At 43.2% G+C, this 13,713-nt stretch overlaps 2 protein-coding genes across 2 annotated transcripts; both read right to left on the reverse strand.

The window, feature by feature from the left end:
* Nucleotides 1-9,128: 9,128 nt before the first annotated feature.
* LOC118678586 (ferritin light chain-like) lies at nt 9,129-12,160 on the reverse strand. Its single transcript, XM_036354400.1, has 4 exons — nt 12,140-12,160; nt 9,481-9,696; nt 9,223-9,378; nt 9,129-9,140 (listed from the first exon to the last, which is right to left on the reverse strand). Exons 1-4 carry the CDS (start codon nt 12,158-12,160, stop codon nt 9,129-9,131), a joined length of 405 nt encoding a protein of 134 aa, XP_036210293.1.
* A 284-nt stretch (nt 12,161-12,444) lies between these two features.
* Nucleotides 12,445-13,377, reverse strand: LOC118678545 (olfactory receptor 8A1). Its single transcript, XM_036354360.1, has one exon. It carries the CDS (start codon nt 13,375-13,377, stop codon nt 12,445-12,447), a length of 933 nt encoding a protein of 310 aa, XP_036210253.1.
* Between the last annotated feature and the right edge of the window lie 336 nt (nt 13,378-13,713).

A 13,713-nucleotide genomic window follows, 5' to 3' on the forward strand; every position in this document is an offset into this window, starting at 1 on the left:
GAATCTAAATTTAAATCCGACATTCAGATCATTATGAATTGGTGTGTGTGTCTAAATATGTCAAGGTAGGCAGATAGAATGTATTTTATTTAACAGTTGGCTAGCTTTATTTATAACATTTAATTTTTTAGATATATGATATGTGGGCCTCTATTTGAACTGTTTTTCCTGGGCCCACAAATGTTTGGGTTGGGCCTGCCTCTCTCCCCATCCCCAGGCCAGAGGCCAGCTCTGATTCAGAGGTGCTCAGTGTGTGCAAACTGGAGTGGCCCGGGCATGGGAGCAAGAAAAGGGATCCTTTATTTCATTTCCCGTTAGCCTCTCCATACTCTCATTTCTGCATCTTTTCATTATGTGTGTTTTTGACAAATGTGTGTTGTTGGGTCTGTATCCATGTATTTTCTTTTGGTTTTTAAAAATAGATGACTTTAAAAAAATATTTTTATTGATTTTTAGAGGGAGAGGTCGGGGAAGGGAGAGAGAGAGAAACATCAATGTGAGAGCGGAACACGGATTAGTACCTCCTGCACACTCCCCACCGGGGATCGAGCCCACAACCCAGGTATGTTCCCTGACCAGGAATCGAACTGGCAACCCTCAGGGGCACAGAACTATGCCCAACCAACTGAGCCGCACCAACCAGGGCAAAAAAACTGGTTTACATCTTTACTAAAGTATATAAACTTACATTCATAAGCACATATCCTAAGTGTACAGTTCAGTCAGCTCTCATCTGATCAGGAAACTGAATGCTACTACCACCCAGAAGCCACCTGTGTGCTCTTTTGTAATAACTGCCATTTCCCAAAGGGTAATCATTATCATGACTTCTAATAGCATCGTTTAGTTTTGCCTTATACTCTACAAAAATGGAATCATATGTGAGTGCTCTTTTGCGTTGGGCTTCTTTTGCTCTGCATCATATTTATGAGAACCATCCATTTGCAACTGTTTTGTACTTAACATAAATGGAATTACATGTATACATTTTTTTTTGTGTCTGGATTCTCTGTTCAACATTTTTTAAAAATATTTTTTTATTGATTTCAGAGAGGAAGGGAGAGGCAGAGAGAGATAGAAACAGCAATGATGAGAGAGCATCATTGATCAGTTGCCTCCTGCATGCCCCACCCTGGGGATCCAGCCCGTAACCTGGGCATATGCTCTGACCGGGATTCAAATGGTGACCTCCTGGTTCATAGGTTGATGCTCAACCACTGAACCATGCCAGCTAGGCTGCTCAACATATTTTTGAGATTCATCCATGTTGTTGTGCATATCAAATTTTGATTCCTTTTATTGTGTAGAAGTACAACAATTTGCTTATCTTCATCAATTGATGGACAATTGGGTTTCTGGCTACTGTGAACATTCTAATTTGTATCTTATGGGGAATATACAGTATACATGCATTTCTTTTGGTTATATACCTGTGAGAATTGGTATATTGGGATTACTTTGCATATGTTCATCTTTATTAGTTTTCAAAGAGGTTGTATTAATTTCCATTTCATCAGCAGTTGGCGAGAGTCTTAATTGCTCCACATCTTTACTATTATGTTTTGGAAATTAAAAAACAATGTAGCCATTTTGCAAGGTGAGTAGTAGCATTGGATTGAGGTTTGAACTTGCATTTCTCTAATGATGAATGCAGTTGGCCACCTTGACTATTTCAGTGTCTTCTGTTCCGAAGTGTATGTTCAAGTCTTTTTCCTGCTAGCTTGTCTATCTTTTTATTATTGATTTGCAGGAATTCTTTTTATATTTTGCATATGAGACCACTATCAGATATGTTTTATTTATATTTTTCTCACTCCATTGTTTGACTTTTCATTCTCTTAATGGAGTCTTTTAATGGCCAGAAATTCATCATTCTCAGGTAGTCAATGTAGCTAGTATTTTCTCTTAAGGCTACTGCTTTATGTACCCTATTTAAGAAACTTTTGCTTATCCCAATGTCATAACATTTTTTCTCTTCTCTAAATGATTTTAGCTGTTCTCTAAATTATTTTTTGTTTTATCTTTATCATGTTCTTCAGTCATTTGGAATTAGTTTTTTAACATATGGTATGAAATGGGAATTAGAGACTAGAAATAAGGGTTAAATGGGATTAGAGAGATTAGAGACCAAAGCTAAGATCATCCACACCCTCATATTCCCAATTACTATGTATGGATGTGAGCATAGGACAGTGAAGAAGGCTGCTAGGGAAATTATTGATTCATTTGAAATATGATGTTGGAGGAGAACTGTATGGATACCCTGGACTGCCAGAAAGATGAACAAGTGGATCCTAGAGAAATTAAGCCTGAAATATCATTGGAGGCAAAAATGATAAAACTAAAACTGTCGTACTTCAAGCACATCATAAGAAAGCAGGGTTCTATGGGAAAGACAATAATGCTGGGAAAATAGAAGGCACTGGGGACAGAGGAAGACCAGACGTGAGAGGGACTGACTCCATGAAGGAAGCCATAGGCTCGAGTCCACAGGAGCTGAGCAGGCCTGTTGGGGACGGCATTGTGGACATCACTCATTCACACACTTCCCAGAAATTGGAACTGACTCCATGGCATGTAACACACACATGTCATAAGGGCTCAAGATACATGATTTTTTAAGTGGCTATTCAGTCAACTCAGTACAGTTTATTAAAAAGAGCACCCATTTCTCATTGTAATACAGTTTGATGTTTTCATAAATCAAGTGACAATTTGTCTATATTTGTAACAACAGTAAGACTATCTTAACTGCTGTTAAGGTCTTTTCCCCTGTAGCAGTGGTTCTCAACCTTCCTAATGCCCTGATCCTTTGATGAACCGCTGCCCTATATAGTGTAAATGTCCCAGATTTATTGCTCCTCAAGATTGTTCTGCTACTCTTGACATTTTGCATTTCTATATGAATTTTATAATCAGCTTATCAGTTTCAGAATTTTTTATTGAGACTGCTAAATCCCTAGCTTAATTTGAGGAAAATCGATATCCTTCCAGTATTGAGGTTTCAAATTTATGAACACAATATATCCCTCGATTTAGGTCTTCTTTAATTTCTATTCCTAGTGATTTTTAGTTTTCAGTGTGGATGTCTTACACATCTTTTGTTATGATTTATTCCTAGGTATTTGATCTTTCTTGTTAATATTGTTAAGAGTACTTTAAAAAAGTTTTATTTTCTACTTGTTGCTAATATAAGGAACTACAACTGATTTTCGCATATTGATCTTCTATCCAGCAAACCTTTTAAATTCATTTGATTCTAATAGTTTGTAGATTCTTTCGGATTTTCTATCTACCCAACCATGTCATCTGTGAAAAATGGTCATTTATTTTCTAACCTTTATTCTTTTTGAAAATTTATTTTTCTTGCCTTATTGCACTGGTTAGGACCTTCAGTACAATACTGAATATAAGTAGTGATCGTAGGTATCTTTTCCTTGTTTCTCCTCTCTCTCTCTGTCTTTGGATATTGTTTTTTTACATTAAGTTCTCTTATATTCCTACTTTACTAAGTGTGATTATTTTGAATGGATGTTCAATTTTTCAAAATACTTTTCTGTATAATTTGAGATATTCATATTATTTTTTTTCTCCTTATTGTTGTTACTGTGATGAAATGTACTGATTGGTTTTTGAATGTTATACTATTCTTGCTTTCCTGGAATGAACTTTATTTGATTCTGATATATTCTCTTCATTTTGGGTGGTTTCAGTTTGCTAAAATGTTTTAAGGATTTTGCATTTATATTTATGAAAAAGAACAAGCTGGATATTATTTTCCTTTCTTGTGAGGACTTTGGCAGGTTATGCTGGCCTCACTAAGAGAGTGAGGAAGTATTTCCTTTTTATCTATTCTCGGAAAAGTTTGTGCAAGATTCGTGTCAGTTATTAAATTTTTGGAAGAATTTACAGGTGAAGGCATCTAGTTTAGTGGATTCAAGTTCTTGAATAAATATTTGACTATTCAGGCTTTCTAGCTTCTCGTCTATTAGCTCAGTAGTTCTCAACCTTCCTAATGCCCCGACCCTTTAATACAGTTCCTCATGTTGTGGTGACCCCCAACCATAAAATTATTTTCGTTGCTACTTCGTAACTGTCATTTTGTTACTATTATGAATGGTGATGTAAATATCTGACATGCAGGATGTATTTTCATTGTTACAAATTGAACATAATTAAAGCATAGTGATTAATCACAAAAACAATATGTAATTATATATGTGTTTTCCGATGGTCTTAGGCAACCCCTGGGAAAGGGTCGTTCGACCCCCAAAGAGGTTGCGACCCACAGGTTGAGAGCCGCTGTATTAGCTGAAATACAGTAGTTTCTAATGCTGCATAAAAATTGCACTGAAACCGAGGGCTTAAAACAACAAACATTTCAAAAGTTCTGTAGATCAGAAATTTAGAAGCATCTTAGTTGGGTTGTTAGGCTCAGGGTCTCTTGTGAAGTTCAATCAGGATGTTGACTGGAGCAGCAGACATCCCAGGGCTTGACTGGGACTGGAGGTCAGCTTCCAAGCTCACCCAGTGATTGTTGGCTGGTGGTCTCAGTGCCTTGTTGGGTGTTGACAGGAGGTCTTAGTTCCGCATCAGGAGGGCCTCTTTCTAGGCAACGGTGGTTTTCCCAGCAGGTGATCCAAGGCAGAGGGCAAACAGGAAGCCACAGTGCTTTTTATGACCTGTGGTTTGGAGTTGCAAATACTACTTGAAAAAGACATGGCCAGAGTTTTGTTCAGTAATATCAGTTACTCTCATGTCCTATTGGGTAAACATGGTTCAATGAAACGTTGCTTTCAGGCAATACCTTTTATCATGCGCTTTAGTAACCATACCTTCACCCAAAGCACTGCTGGAAGGAAGGAAATTTTAGATACACGGAGAGTTTAGAAGAGCAAGAGGCTTTTGTGAGAATTTTTTAAAAACCAAAGGCCATATCATGAAGGTACCTATATATTCCCAATTCTGTTCTTCAGGCATCCAGCTCTGTCTGCTCTAAGTTCCATTCATTTTGTAATTGCCTTCAGGAAGGGATTCAATAAACTCAGTCTTTCAAAGATGACTAGAGCTGGTATGTGATCACCTGTACTCCACATTCCTTATTAGGGACACTTTTATTTTAAGGAGGACAGACTGTTCAGCCAAAGCAAAACAAACAAAAAAATCTCAATTAGTAGAAATTCAAGACTCGGTGTGCAGGTGAGTTAGATATATTTTGGGTCAGAGTTATACGCTGGAGTTCCTGTGGAGAAGTTATGAAATCATAACAGAGGCTGAAATCCATTTTTTAAAAATATATTTTATTGAGTTTTTAAAAAGAGGAAGGAAGAGGGATAGAGAGCTAGAAACATCAATGAGAGAGAAACGTCGATCAGCTGCCTCCTGCACACCCCCTACTGGGGATGTGCCTGCAACCAAGGTACATGCCCTTGACCGGAATCAAACCTGGGACCCTTCAGTCCACAGGCCAACGCTCTATCCACTGAGCCAAACCGGTTAGGGCTGAAATCCATTTTTAAAGGCCTGTTTATGAGTGTATGCACATATACACTTATCAATAATTGCTGGTCTTTCTCTATAGCCCACATTCAACCAAGACTTGGCAGTGATAGTGTCTTGAGAGATTTTCACGTAGAATTTTGCTACATCCTCACTCTCATCACTAAACCCCAATTCCTGTCCTCAATTCCACTGACGAAATTTTACAAATAGAGTAAAACAATTCATGATCACAAACTTCAAATAAGCCCCATAAGACAGACTCTCCTTGGGACTGAAGAGCAAATAAGACCTCAGGGGTTCATTAAAAGTGGGCTTTTCTCCCTATCTCCTCCTGCCCCCAGCCCCAGGGACCCACTAATCTGTTTTCTGTCTCTATTGTCTTACCTATTCTGTCATTTCCTACCAACAGAATCATATGATATGTGGCCTTTTGTGTCTGGCTTCCTTCACGCAGCATAATATTTTCCAGGTTTGTCCATGTTGTGGCGTGTTGTGTGGCAGGTTGTGGCAGTTACTTCATTGCTTTTTCGGGCTGAATAGTATTCGATTGTATGGATGCATTACGTTTTATTCATCCATGCGTCAGTTGATGGACATTTGGGTTGCTCCCACTTAGGAGCTATTACAAACAATGTTGCCTGAAGGTCAATCAGAGGCGATAACCTATGGTCCTCTCAGGTCTTTTCTGAGCATGTGCACACAGTCTGTGTGTGGTCCTCTAGGCCAGTGGTCGGCAAACTCATCAGTCAACAGAGCCAAATATCAACAGTACAACGATTGAAATTTCTTTTGAGAGCCAAATGTTTTAAACTTAAACTAGGTAGGTAGGTACATTGTTATTAACTTAATTAGGGGACTCCTAAGGCTTAGGAAGAGCCACGCTCAAGGGGCCAAAGAGCCGCATGTGGTTCAAGAGCTGCAGTTTGCCGACCACGGCCCTAGGCTCTCAGGAATATGTGTGACTTATTTCTCTCAGCATCTCATTCCCTAGTCTCTCCTCCCAAACTTTTTTTTTTTTCCTCCCAAACATTTTGGTTCATCTATTATTGCCCCAACTGTTACCCCTTGCCCCAGGAGGCAGTGACTAATGCATTAGCCTTTAAACCAGTGGTTCTCAACCTTCCTAATGCCGCAACCCTTTCATACAGTTCCTCATGTTGTGGTGACCCCCAACCATAAAATTATTTGCGTTGCTACTTCATAACTGTAATGTTGCTACTGTTATGAATCGTCATGTAAATATCTGACATGCAGGATGTATTTAGGCGACCCCTGTGAAAGGGTCGTTCGACCCCCAAAGGGCTCACAACCCACAGGTTGAGAACTGCTGCTAAACATTTTCCACAAACGGCCTCCTCCCCCTCCCCTCCCCTCCCCTCCCTCCTCCCGAGCCGCCTCTGCCCTGGGAGAGTTCCAGGTTAGGCAAAACAGAGGCAATCCCTTTGAGCGGGTCTTCCAGAGAGCCACCAGACAGGACAGAACATACAACCACAATTCCTGGAGAGTAAGCTCTGTTACCAGGAATGCAGGCTGTTGTTCCCAAGGCCAGCACTCAGCTGGGAGCAGGAGGCACATTCAGAACAAGTTAACATGCCACAGAGCTCCCTTACTGAGATTTAACTTTCTCCCTTGTGTCCCCCGGTTGTTGCAAGCTTTTAATTAGTATCCAGAGTTCCAAAAAAGTTCATTTTGAATGTTTTTGCCAGTTTACTCATTGCTTCTCTGGATAGAAGGACTGGGGAATTTCCTCCTCTGCCATTTTTGCTGACATCCCCTGTCATTCTCAGAAATATCCCAGTTGGTGGTAAATTATACGGTTCCACTAAGTATTCAGAGAATAAACTTTGGAATCGGGTCTGATCTCGGTACAAATCCTGGCTCTGCCACTTCCTAGCTGGATGACAGTGGTACTTTTTTTTAACCTCTCTGTGAACTTCAAAGCCTTTATCGTAAAATGGGGGTAAGAAACACAACTCAAAGAGTTGTAGTCATGAATAAATGGTGCCGTGCCTGGCACCGTAATTTAAGGTATAAAGATGATTGTGCAGCGTGGATTTCTCTCTTTCCTGCTGCAATCTGAAGCCAATGTGAAGCCCAGAAAAGTGGTTAGGGCAGGTATTTTTGGAAGGGAGGGGGTCATATGAAACCATGTATTTAAAAATGCAACACACCAGAGCAAGTTACACACATATGTGTGTTTATATGTCTCAGTTCAGAGAAAAAGGCATATGTATCCATACTAAAATATATGGAAGGATAGATACTAAGTAATTAAGAATGGTAATCACTAGCTAGAGGAAATACGGTGTTTTTAGTATCTCATTTTTTCCTTAACTACTTATATTTTCTTCAGACACATAAATCGCTTTGGAAATTTTATTTATTTTAAATAAATGTTTATTGATTTCAAGAGGAAGGAGAGGGAGAGAAATAGAAACATTGATGAGAAAGAAACATCATCAATTGGCTGCCTCCTGCACGCCTCACACTGGGGATCAAGCCTGCAACCTGGGCATGTGTCCTAATAGGGAATCAAACCGGCAGCCTCTTGGTTCATGGGTTGATGCTCAACCACTGAGCCACACTGGCTGGGCCCCTCCTACCACTCCTGATGTGGCTTCTTCTGTATATCCTTAGTTAAAAGACTTCTGTTCAGCTAGTCTTCAGATGATTCTCCAAGTTAATCCTTCTGTCGTTTAGTTATAATTTTGATGTGGTCATTGGAGGAGGTGAGTGCAGCTTCCACCCGCTCTGCCACCTTGGGTCAGTTTGGGTGCAAATAAACTCATAAAAATCCTCTACTGGTTTGGACATTCTTATGTCCACACTTTGGTATTTCATTCTGGGCACGGAACTCAGAATTCTCATATTTCTAAATTTAAACAGGGTCTTCTCTAGTTATGAAGGTATAGTTGTCAAGGTAAGAAGGAGAAAATAGTTATTTAGCCTTTTGTTAGCTTGATTTTTAACTTCTAAATATTTAGAATATGTGTGATATGAAACTGAAACTCGTGAACACAATCAGCAGTGTGGTGGTTGCCAGAGAGAAGGGGGAGGGGGGACAAAGGGGTCATAATATAAGGTGACAGGAGATTTGACTTTGGGCGGTGGATACAGTGCAATATACAGATCTTGTAACATAGAAACCCACACCTGAAACCTTTATGTTCATGTTGACCAATGTCACCCTAATCCATTTAATAAGTATTTTTAAATAAAAATAAACATTTAGAGAGTCTTTCCCCGGGGCCCACAGTATTAAGGGCAGAGGCCTGCCTGTCTCCGTCCTCAACAGGGGAGTGGCTAACGCTGAGCCAGAGCCTCCTGGGTGTGTTGACTGGCATGCACCTGGCGGTGGGTCTAGGACTCTAGGAAAAGAAGTTTTGTTTCTGTTTCTTTTTCTCACTCCCTACTTCCATGCATCTTAGCTCTCTAGGTAACCGTTCTAACCTGCCTAATGGGTATTAGTTATTTTTATCTTTCTAAATATTTTTTTTCTGGTTTGTGTGCATGTAACTTTAATATCACAAATAACGTCATGGTTGGTTTGCTTTGGTTTTGTGTTTGCCGCAAAAAGCTGTATTGTTTCCATGCGGTCCAATGCATGGGAGTGGGCTTCAGGGCGGTTAAAAGAACGGCTAGGGGTTTTCAGGGTGAGGCTCAGGCAAAAACCAGACACCAGGGGATGCAGAGGGCCCCTCAAAGGCCTCTGGGCTCCACAGGCTCCTGGTCGTGCTTGGGGGTGAAACTTTCGAAGAGACACTCGCCCAGCCCAGCCTGGGGGCCGCCTGCGGAGGTGAGCCAGGTGTTGCCCATCTTCTTGCTGAGCTTCACCACCTGCTCACCCAGGAAGTGGTTCTCCCAGAAGTCACAGAGCTGAGGGTTGTGCGGGCAGAACCAGGGCCCACAGCTCCACAAGGGCCTGGTTCAGGTTCCTCTCCGAGGCCACGGCGTCATCCTGCGTGTCACCCCACTCACCTTGGGAGACTTCAGCACGTCCTGGAAGAGAACCCGGCCACCTGGCTGGTTTTGCATGTCTAAGAGATGCTCGGCACCCGCCACCGTCTTCACCAACTCACCCTCCAGAGCCGCAGCGTGGTGGTGGAAATAGAAGCCCAGAGAGAGGTAGGTGTGGGAGCCGCAGAGGCAGGTTGACCAGCGGTTGACGGCAGCCTCAGCCTCGGTGGAATAATTCTGACGAATTTGGGAGCTCGTGGTGGTTCGGCAATAGGAGTTATGGTAAAAACTGCGGGCTGGTCTCAGAGGTGAGGACGGCAGAGGTGGTTCTGAAAGTGGTGACTGGAAAAGAAGTTGGAGGGTGGTCAGAGGCTGGAAGAAGGGGTGTCCCTGGGTCTGTTCCGTCGAAACACCACTGAAGCAAGAGCTAGATCTGGGGGCCGCTGAGGGCACTGCCAGTAACAGTGTGTTTTACGCCTCATCATCTTCCTGGCTTTTCTCACAGAGCACTATGGCTCTGAGCTATGTAGCCTGTAGCTAATCCTTTGCTTGTAACTGCTGCAAAGTCTCCACTACAGTTTACCTGTTGATTTGCCCAGTGGTGGGTGTGAAGACATATCTTGTTTTATTTTGCACTTCCTCTGATTACCAATAGGCTCCAGCATCTCCTCGTATGCTGAGGGGCACTTCGGGTTTTCTGTTCTGTAAGCTGTTTGTTCTATATACTGTGCCCATTTTGCTTTTGTTGATGTTGAATGATGCCAGTTTGATAACTTCTTTCTTTTTGTTATCTTTCTATTAAGTCTATCCCCAGGGTCCTTTACTAAACAAAAATCAACCAGTTCCTATTATCAAATTCACCCATTTATTTGGCTTTGTGGTGTCTCATCTTTAGATAACAAAGATATTTTCCTACATTTTCTTCTAATTAGAGGGGATCTGTGGTGGTAGAGCTCTCAGTTCCTGCTGGAGGAAAGTTAGGAAGAAAGGGTGGAGTGGCCACTTGGCAGTAACAGCTCTTCAACAATCCTCCCACCCTCCTGGTAGTCAGGCCTGAGAGCTAAAAATTACATATCCGCCCGGCCAGGGTGGCTCAGTGGCTGAGCGTCGACCTATGAACCAGGAGGTCACGGTTTGATTCCCAGTCAGGGCACATGCCTGGGTTTCAGACTCAATCCCCAGTCAGGGGTGTGCAGGAGGCAGCCAATCAATGATTCTCTCTCATCATGATGCTTCTATCTCTTTCTCTCTCCCCCTTCCTCTCTGAAATCAATAAAAATACATTTAAAAAAATAAAATAATAAATAAAAATTACATATCCTAGTTTCGCCGGTAGCTGAAACCCTGGTTGCGAATCGGTGTGAGATCTGGAAGGTGGGAGTGAGGTGGCTCTCACACTTCAGTACGTATCAGAATTACCCAAAGGCTTATGAAAACACAGACTGCTGGCCCCACCCAGGAATTCTGTGGGTGTGGAGCAGGCCCCCAAATCTGCGTTTCAAACGAGGGTCCAGGTGTGTAGTTACCCATTTTGTGAGTGTGAAAGGCACTACTCCCGGTGACAGACGTGAGCTTCCTGACCTCTGGGTCACATCTATTTCAGGGTCCGTTTGGGGGCTCCCTCATCCCCTTTTCAGTCGTTCAAAAACACTGTAAGCAAGTCATTCCCTGTATGAAATCTCTTTCTGCTTGAGAAAACTAGAGTTATTTTTGTTTCCCATAGTAAACCACTGATTGGTAGGCTATTATACCCAAAATAGCTAGAAATAACAAGGGGATGTCCACAAATCCCATATCCTTGATGTCGTTATAAACAAGGGGGGCAGGGAGGAACTTTGTCCCGTGGCCACTGGGTTCACTGAGTGAGGTTGGCAGTAGGTCTGTCGGTTGTTTAATCAGGAAGAGCTTCTGCAGCATGTAACCGTGGACGGACAAGCGTTCTGGTTTGTGTGGGATCGCGTGGTCTCCCAGGACATGGGACTTGCAGTTCTAAAACCAGGTTGAGTTGGTGACTCTCATATAGTCTTTCCCCAGTCATCCTGAAGAAGTTTTTATAAATGGGAAGAGGCTAGGACGGATGATAAAAGTGAGAGGCTGGGAAATTATTTTCAGGAGGCCCTTGAAGTTTGGAGGAGCATAATTAGGCAAGCGTCATAGGCTGTTCAAAGGGAGTGTTAGCCTAAAGCAGCAGTTCTCAACCTGTGGGTCGCGACCCCTTTGGCGGTCGAACGACCCTTTCACAGGGGTCGCCTAAGACCATCCTGCATATCAGATATTTGCATTACGATTCATAACAGTAGCAACATTACAGTTATGAAATAGCAACGAAAATAATTTTATGGTTGGGTCACAACATGAGAAACTGTATTTAAAGGGCCAGAAGGTTGAGAACCACTGGCCTAAAGCAAAGAGGATAACGATTGAGAGCCAGAAGTGTGGGCTCTGGAGTCACTTCGGCTTGAGTTTAAATCCCTGTGTCTTTGTTTACCAGCTCTGTGACCTTGGACAAGTGACTAAACCACGTTTCCAAATCTGTAAAATGGGGATAACAGTAGTGCCTACCTATTGTAAGGGTTAATTAAAATAATGCATGTAAAGCGTTTAGAAGAGTCGTATGACTCAGAGTAAGCCCTCAAAACCTGGCCTGTGTGGCTCAGTTGGTTGGAGCCTCATTCCTTACCCCAAAAGGTTCTGGGTTCATTTCCCAGTCAAGGCACATAGCCAGGTTGTGGGTTCGGTCCCTGGTCGGAGCGTGTTCTGAAGGCCACCAACTGATGTTCTTTCTCGCATCGATGTTTCTCTCTTTCTCCCTTTCACTCTCTCTAAAATCAATAAACATATCCTCTGTAGAGGATTTAAAAATCAAAAAATAAAAGAGTAGAGAAATGTAATTGTTCCCCATTGTGGTTGGGCATTCATTCCGAGGGCTTCTTGCTGGTGTTTGTAACAACTTACTTTTCAAGTTGAGGAAGAATAACTTTCGCATCAAAACATTTTTCTGTGCAGTGTTCTCTGTATGGCAGCCTTTACCTCCTTATTCCTCAAACTGTAGATGAGGGGGTTCAGCATGGGGATCACTGTGGTGTAGAACACAGAGGCCACGTTCTCCTGGGCCAGGGAACTGGCGGTGGAGGGTTTTAAGTACATGAATGCAGTGGTCCCATAGAACATCCCCACAGCCGCAAGGTGGGAGCTGCAGGTGCTGAAGGCCCTGGACCTTCCCTCTGTGGTGCTGATGCGGAGGATGCTGGAGAAGATGAAGGCGTAGGAACAAAGGACCGTTAAGCTGGTCACTATGATGTTGAATCCCGCTAAGAAGAAGACGGCCACCTCAACCACGTAGGTGCTCGAGCAGGAGAGCTTCATGAGGGGGAGGATGTCACAGAAGTAATGGCTGATGAGGACCTCACAGTAGGACAGCTTTAACATGAGGCCAGTCTCTATTGTTGAGCCAATGAGCCCCATGACGTAGACCACCGCCACCAGCAGGGAGCAGACGTGATGAGACATGATGATGTTGTAAAGCAAAGGCCTGCAGATGGCGACATAGCGGTCGTAGGCCATCACCGTCAGCATGTAGCACTCGGCGATGACGAACACCAGGAAGAAGTAGAGCTGTGACATGCACCCCGCGTAGGAGATGGCGTTCCTCTCTGACACGAAGTGCACCAGCATTTTGGGGGTAATGACGGAGGAGTAGCAGAGGTCCACGAGCGACAGGTTGCTGAGGAAGTAGTACATGGGGGTGTGAAGCTGAGCATTCAGGCGAATCAGCGCTATCATGCCCAGGTTCCCCATCGTGGTGACCGAGTAGATCCCCAGGAAGAGGAGGAAGAGGGGGAGCTGGAGCTCGAGTCGATTTGTCAATCCCCGGAGAATGAACTCTGTCACCACCGTGGAGTGATTTTCTGTGGCCATTTTCCCTTGTTTGGGCGCCCTGTGGGGAGAAGAGAGAACCCGTGAGAGGCTGCATCTGGGACTGCCTGGTGAAGCTAGTGTTGCACATTTGGAGCAGCTGATGATCCTGGGCCCTTTCTTCCTTCCTTCTTTCCTTCCTCTCTCTCTCTCTCTCTCTCTCTCTCTCTCTCTCTCTCTCTCTCTAACACACTGAACTCATTTACAGCGAGATGCTGGGGTCCCAGGCTCCTATAGGGAGAAATGGGACTGTCTTGCAGCGGGTCGGAAAGCGAGGGTGACTTTCTCACAGAGCTGCTCGCAGGGACCATTGTTGCTGTGGGGGCGTGCCTGGCACTC

This window comes from Myotis myotis, unplaced genomic scaffold, assembly GCF_014108235.1.
Source record: "Myotis myotis isolate mMyoMyo1 unplaced genomic scaffold, mMyoMyo1.p scaffold_m19_p_20, whole genome shotgun sequence".
Classification (NCBI taxonomy): Eukaryota; Metazoa; Chordata; class Mammalia; order Chiroptera; family Vespertilionidae; genus Myotis; species Myotis myotis.

Excerpts from the sequence above, each read along its gene's own strand:
- LOC118678586 (XM_036354400.1), bottom strand. The coding sequence starts at position 12,160 with ATGAACCCAGAACCTTTTGGG. Across the intron at positions 9,697-12,139 it reads TGAACCCAGAACCTTTTGGG|AATTATTCCACCGAGGCTGA; the intron begins GTAAGGAATGAG and ends CAAATTCGTCAG. Across the intron at positions 9,379-9,480 it reads ACGTGCTGAAGTCTCCCAAG|CTCTGTGACTTCTGGGAGAA; the intron begins GTGAGTGGGGTG and ends CACAACCCTCAG.
- LOC118678545 (XM_036354360.1), bottom strand. The coding sequence starts at position 13,377 with ATGGCCACAGAAAATCACTCCACGGTGGTGACAGAGTTCATTCTCCGG.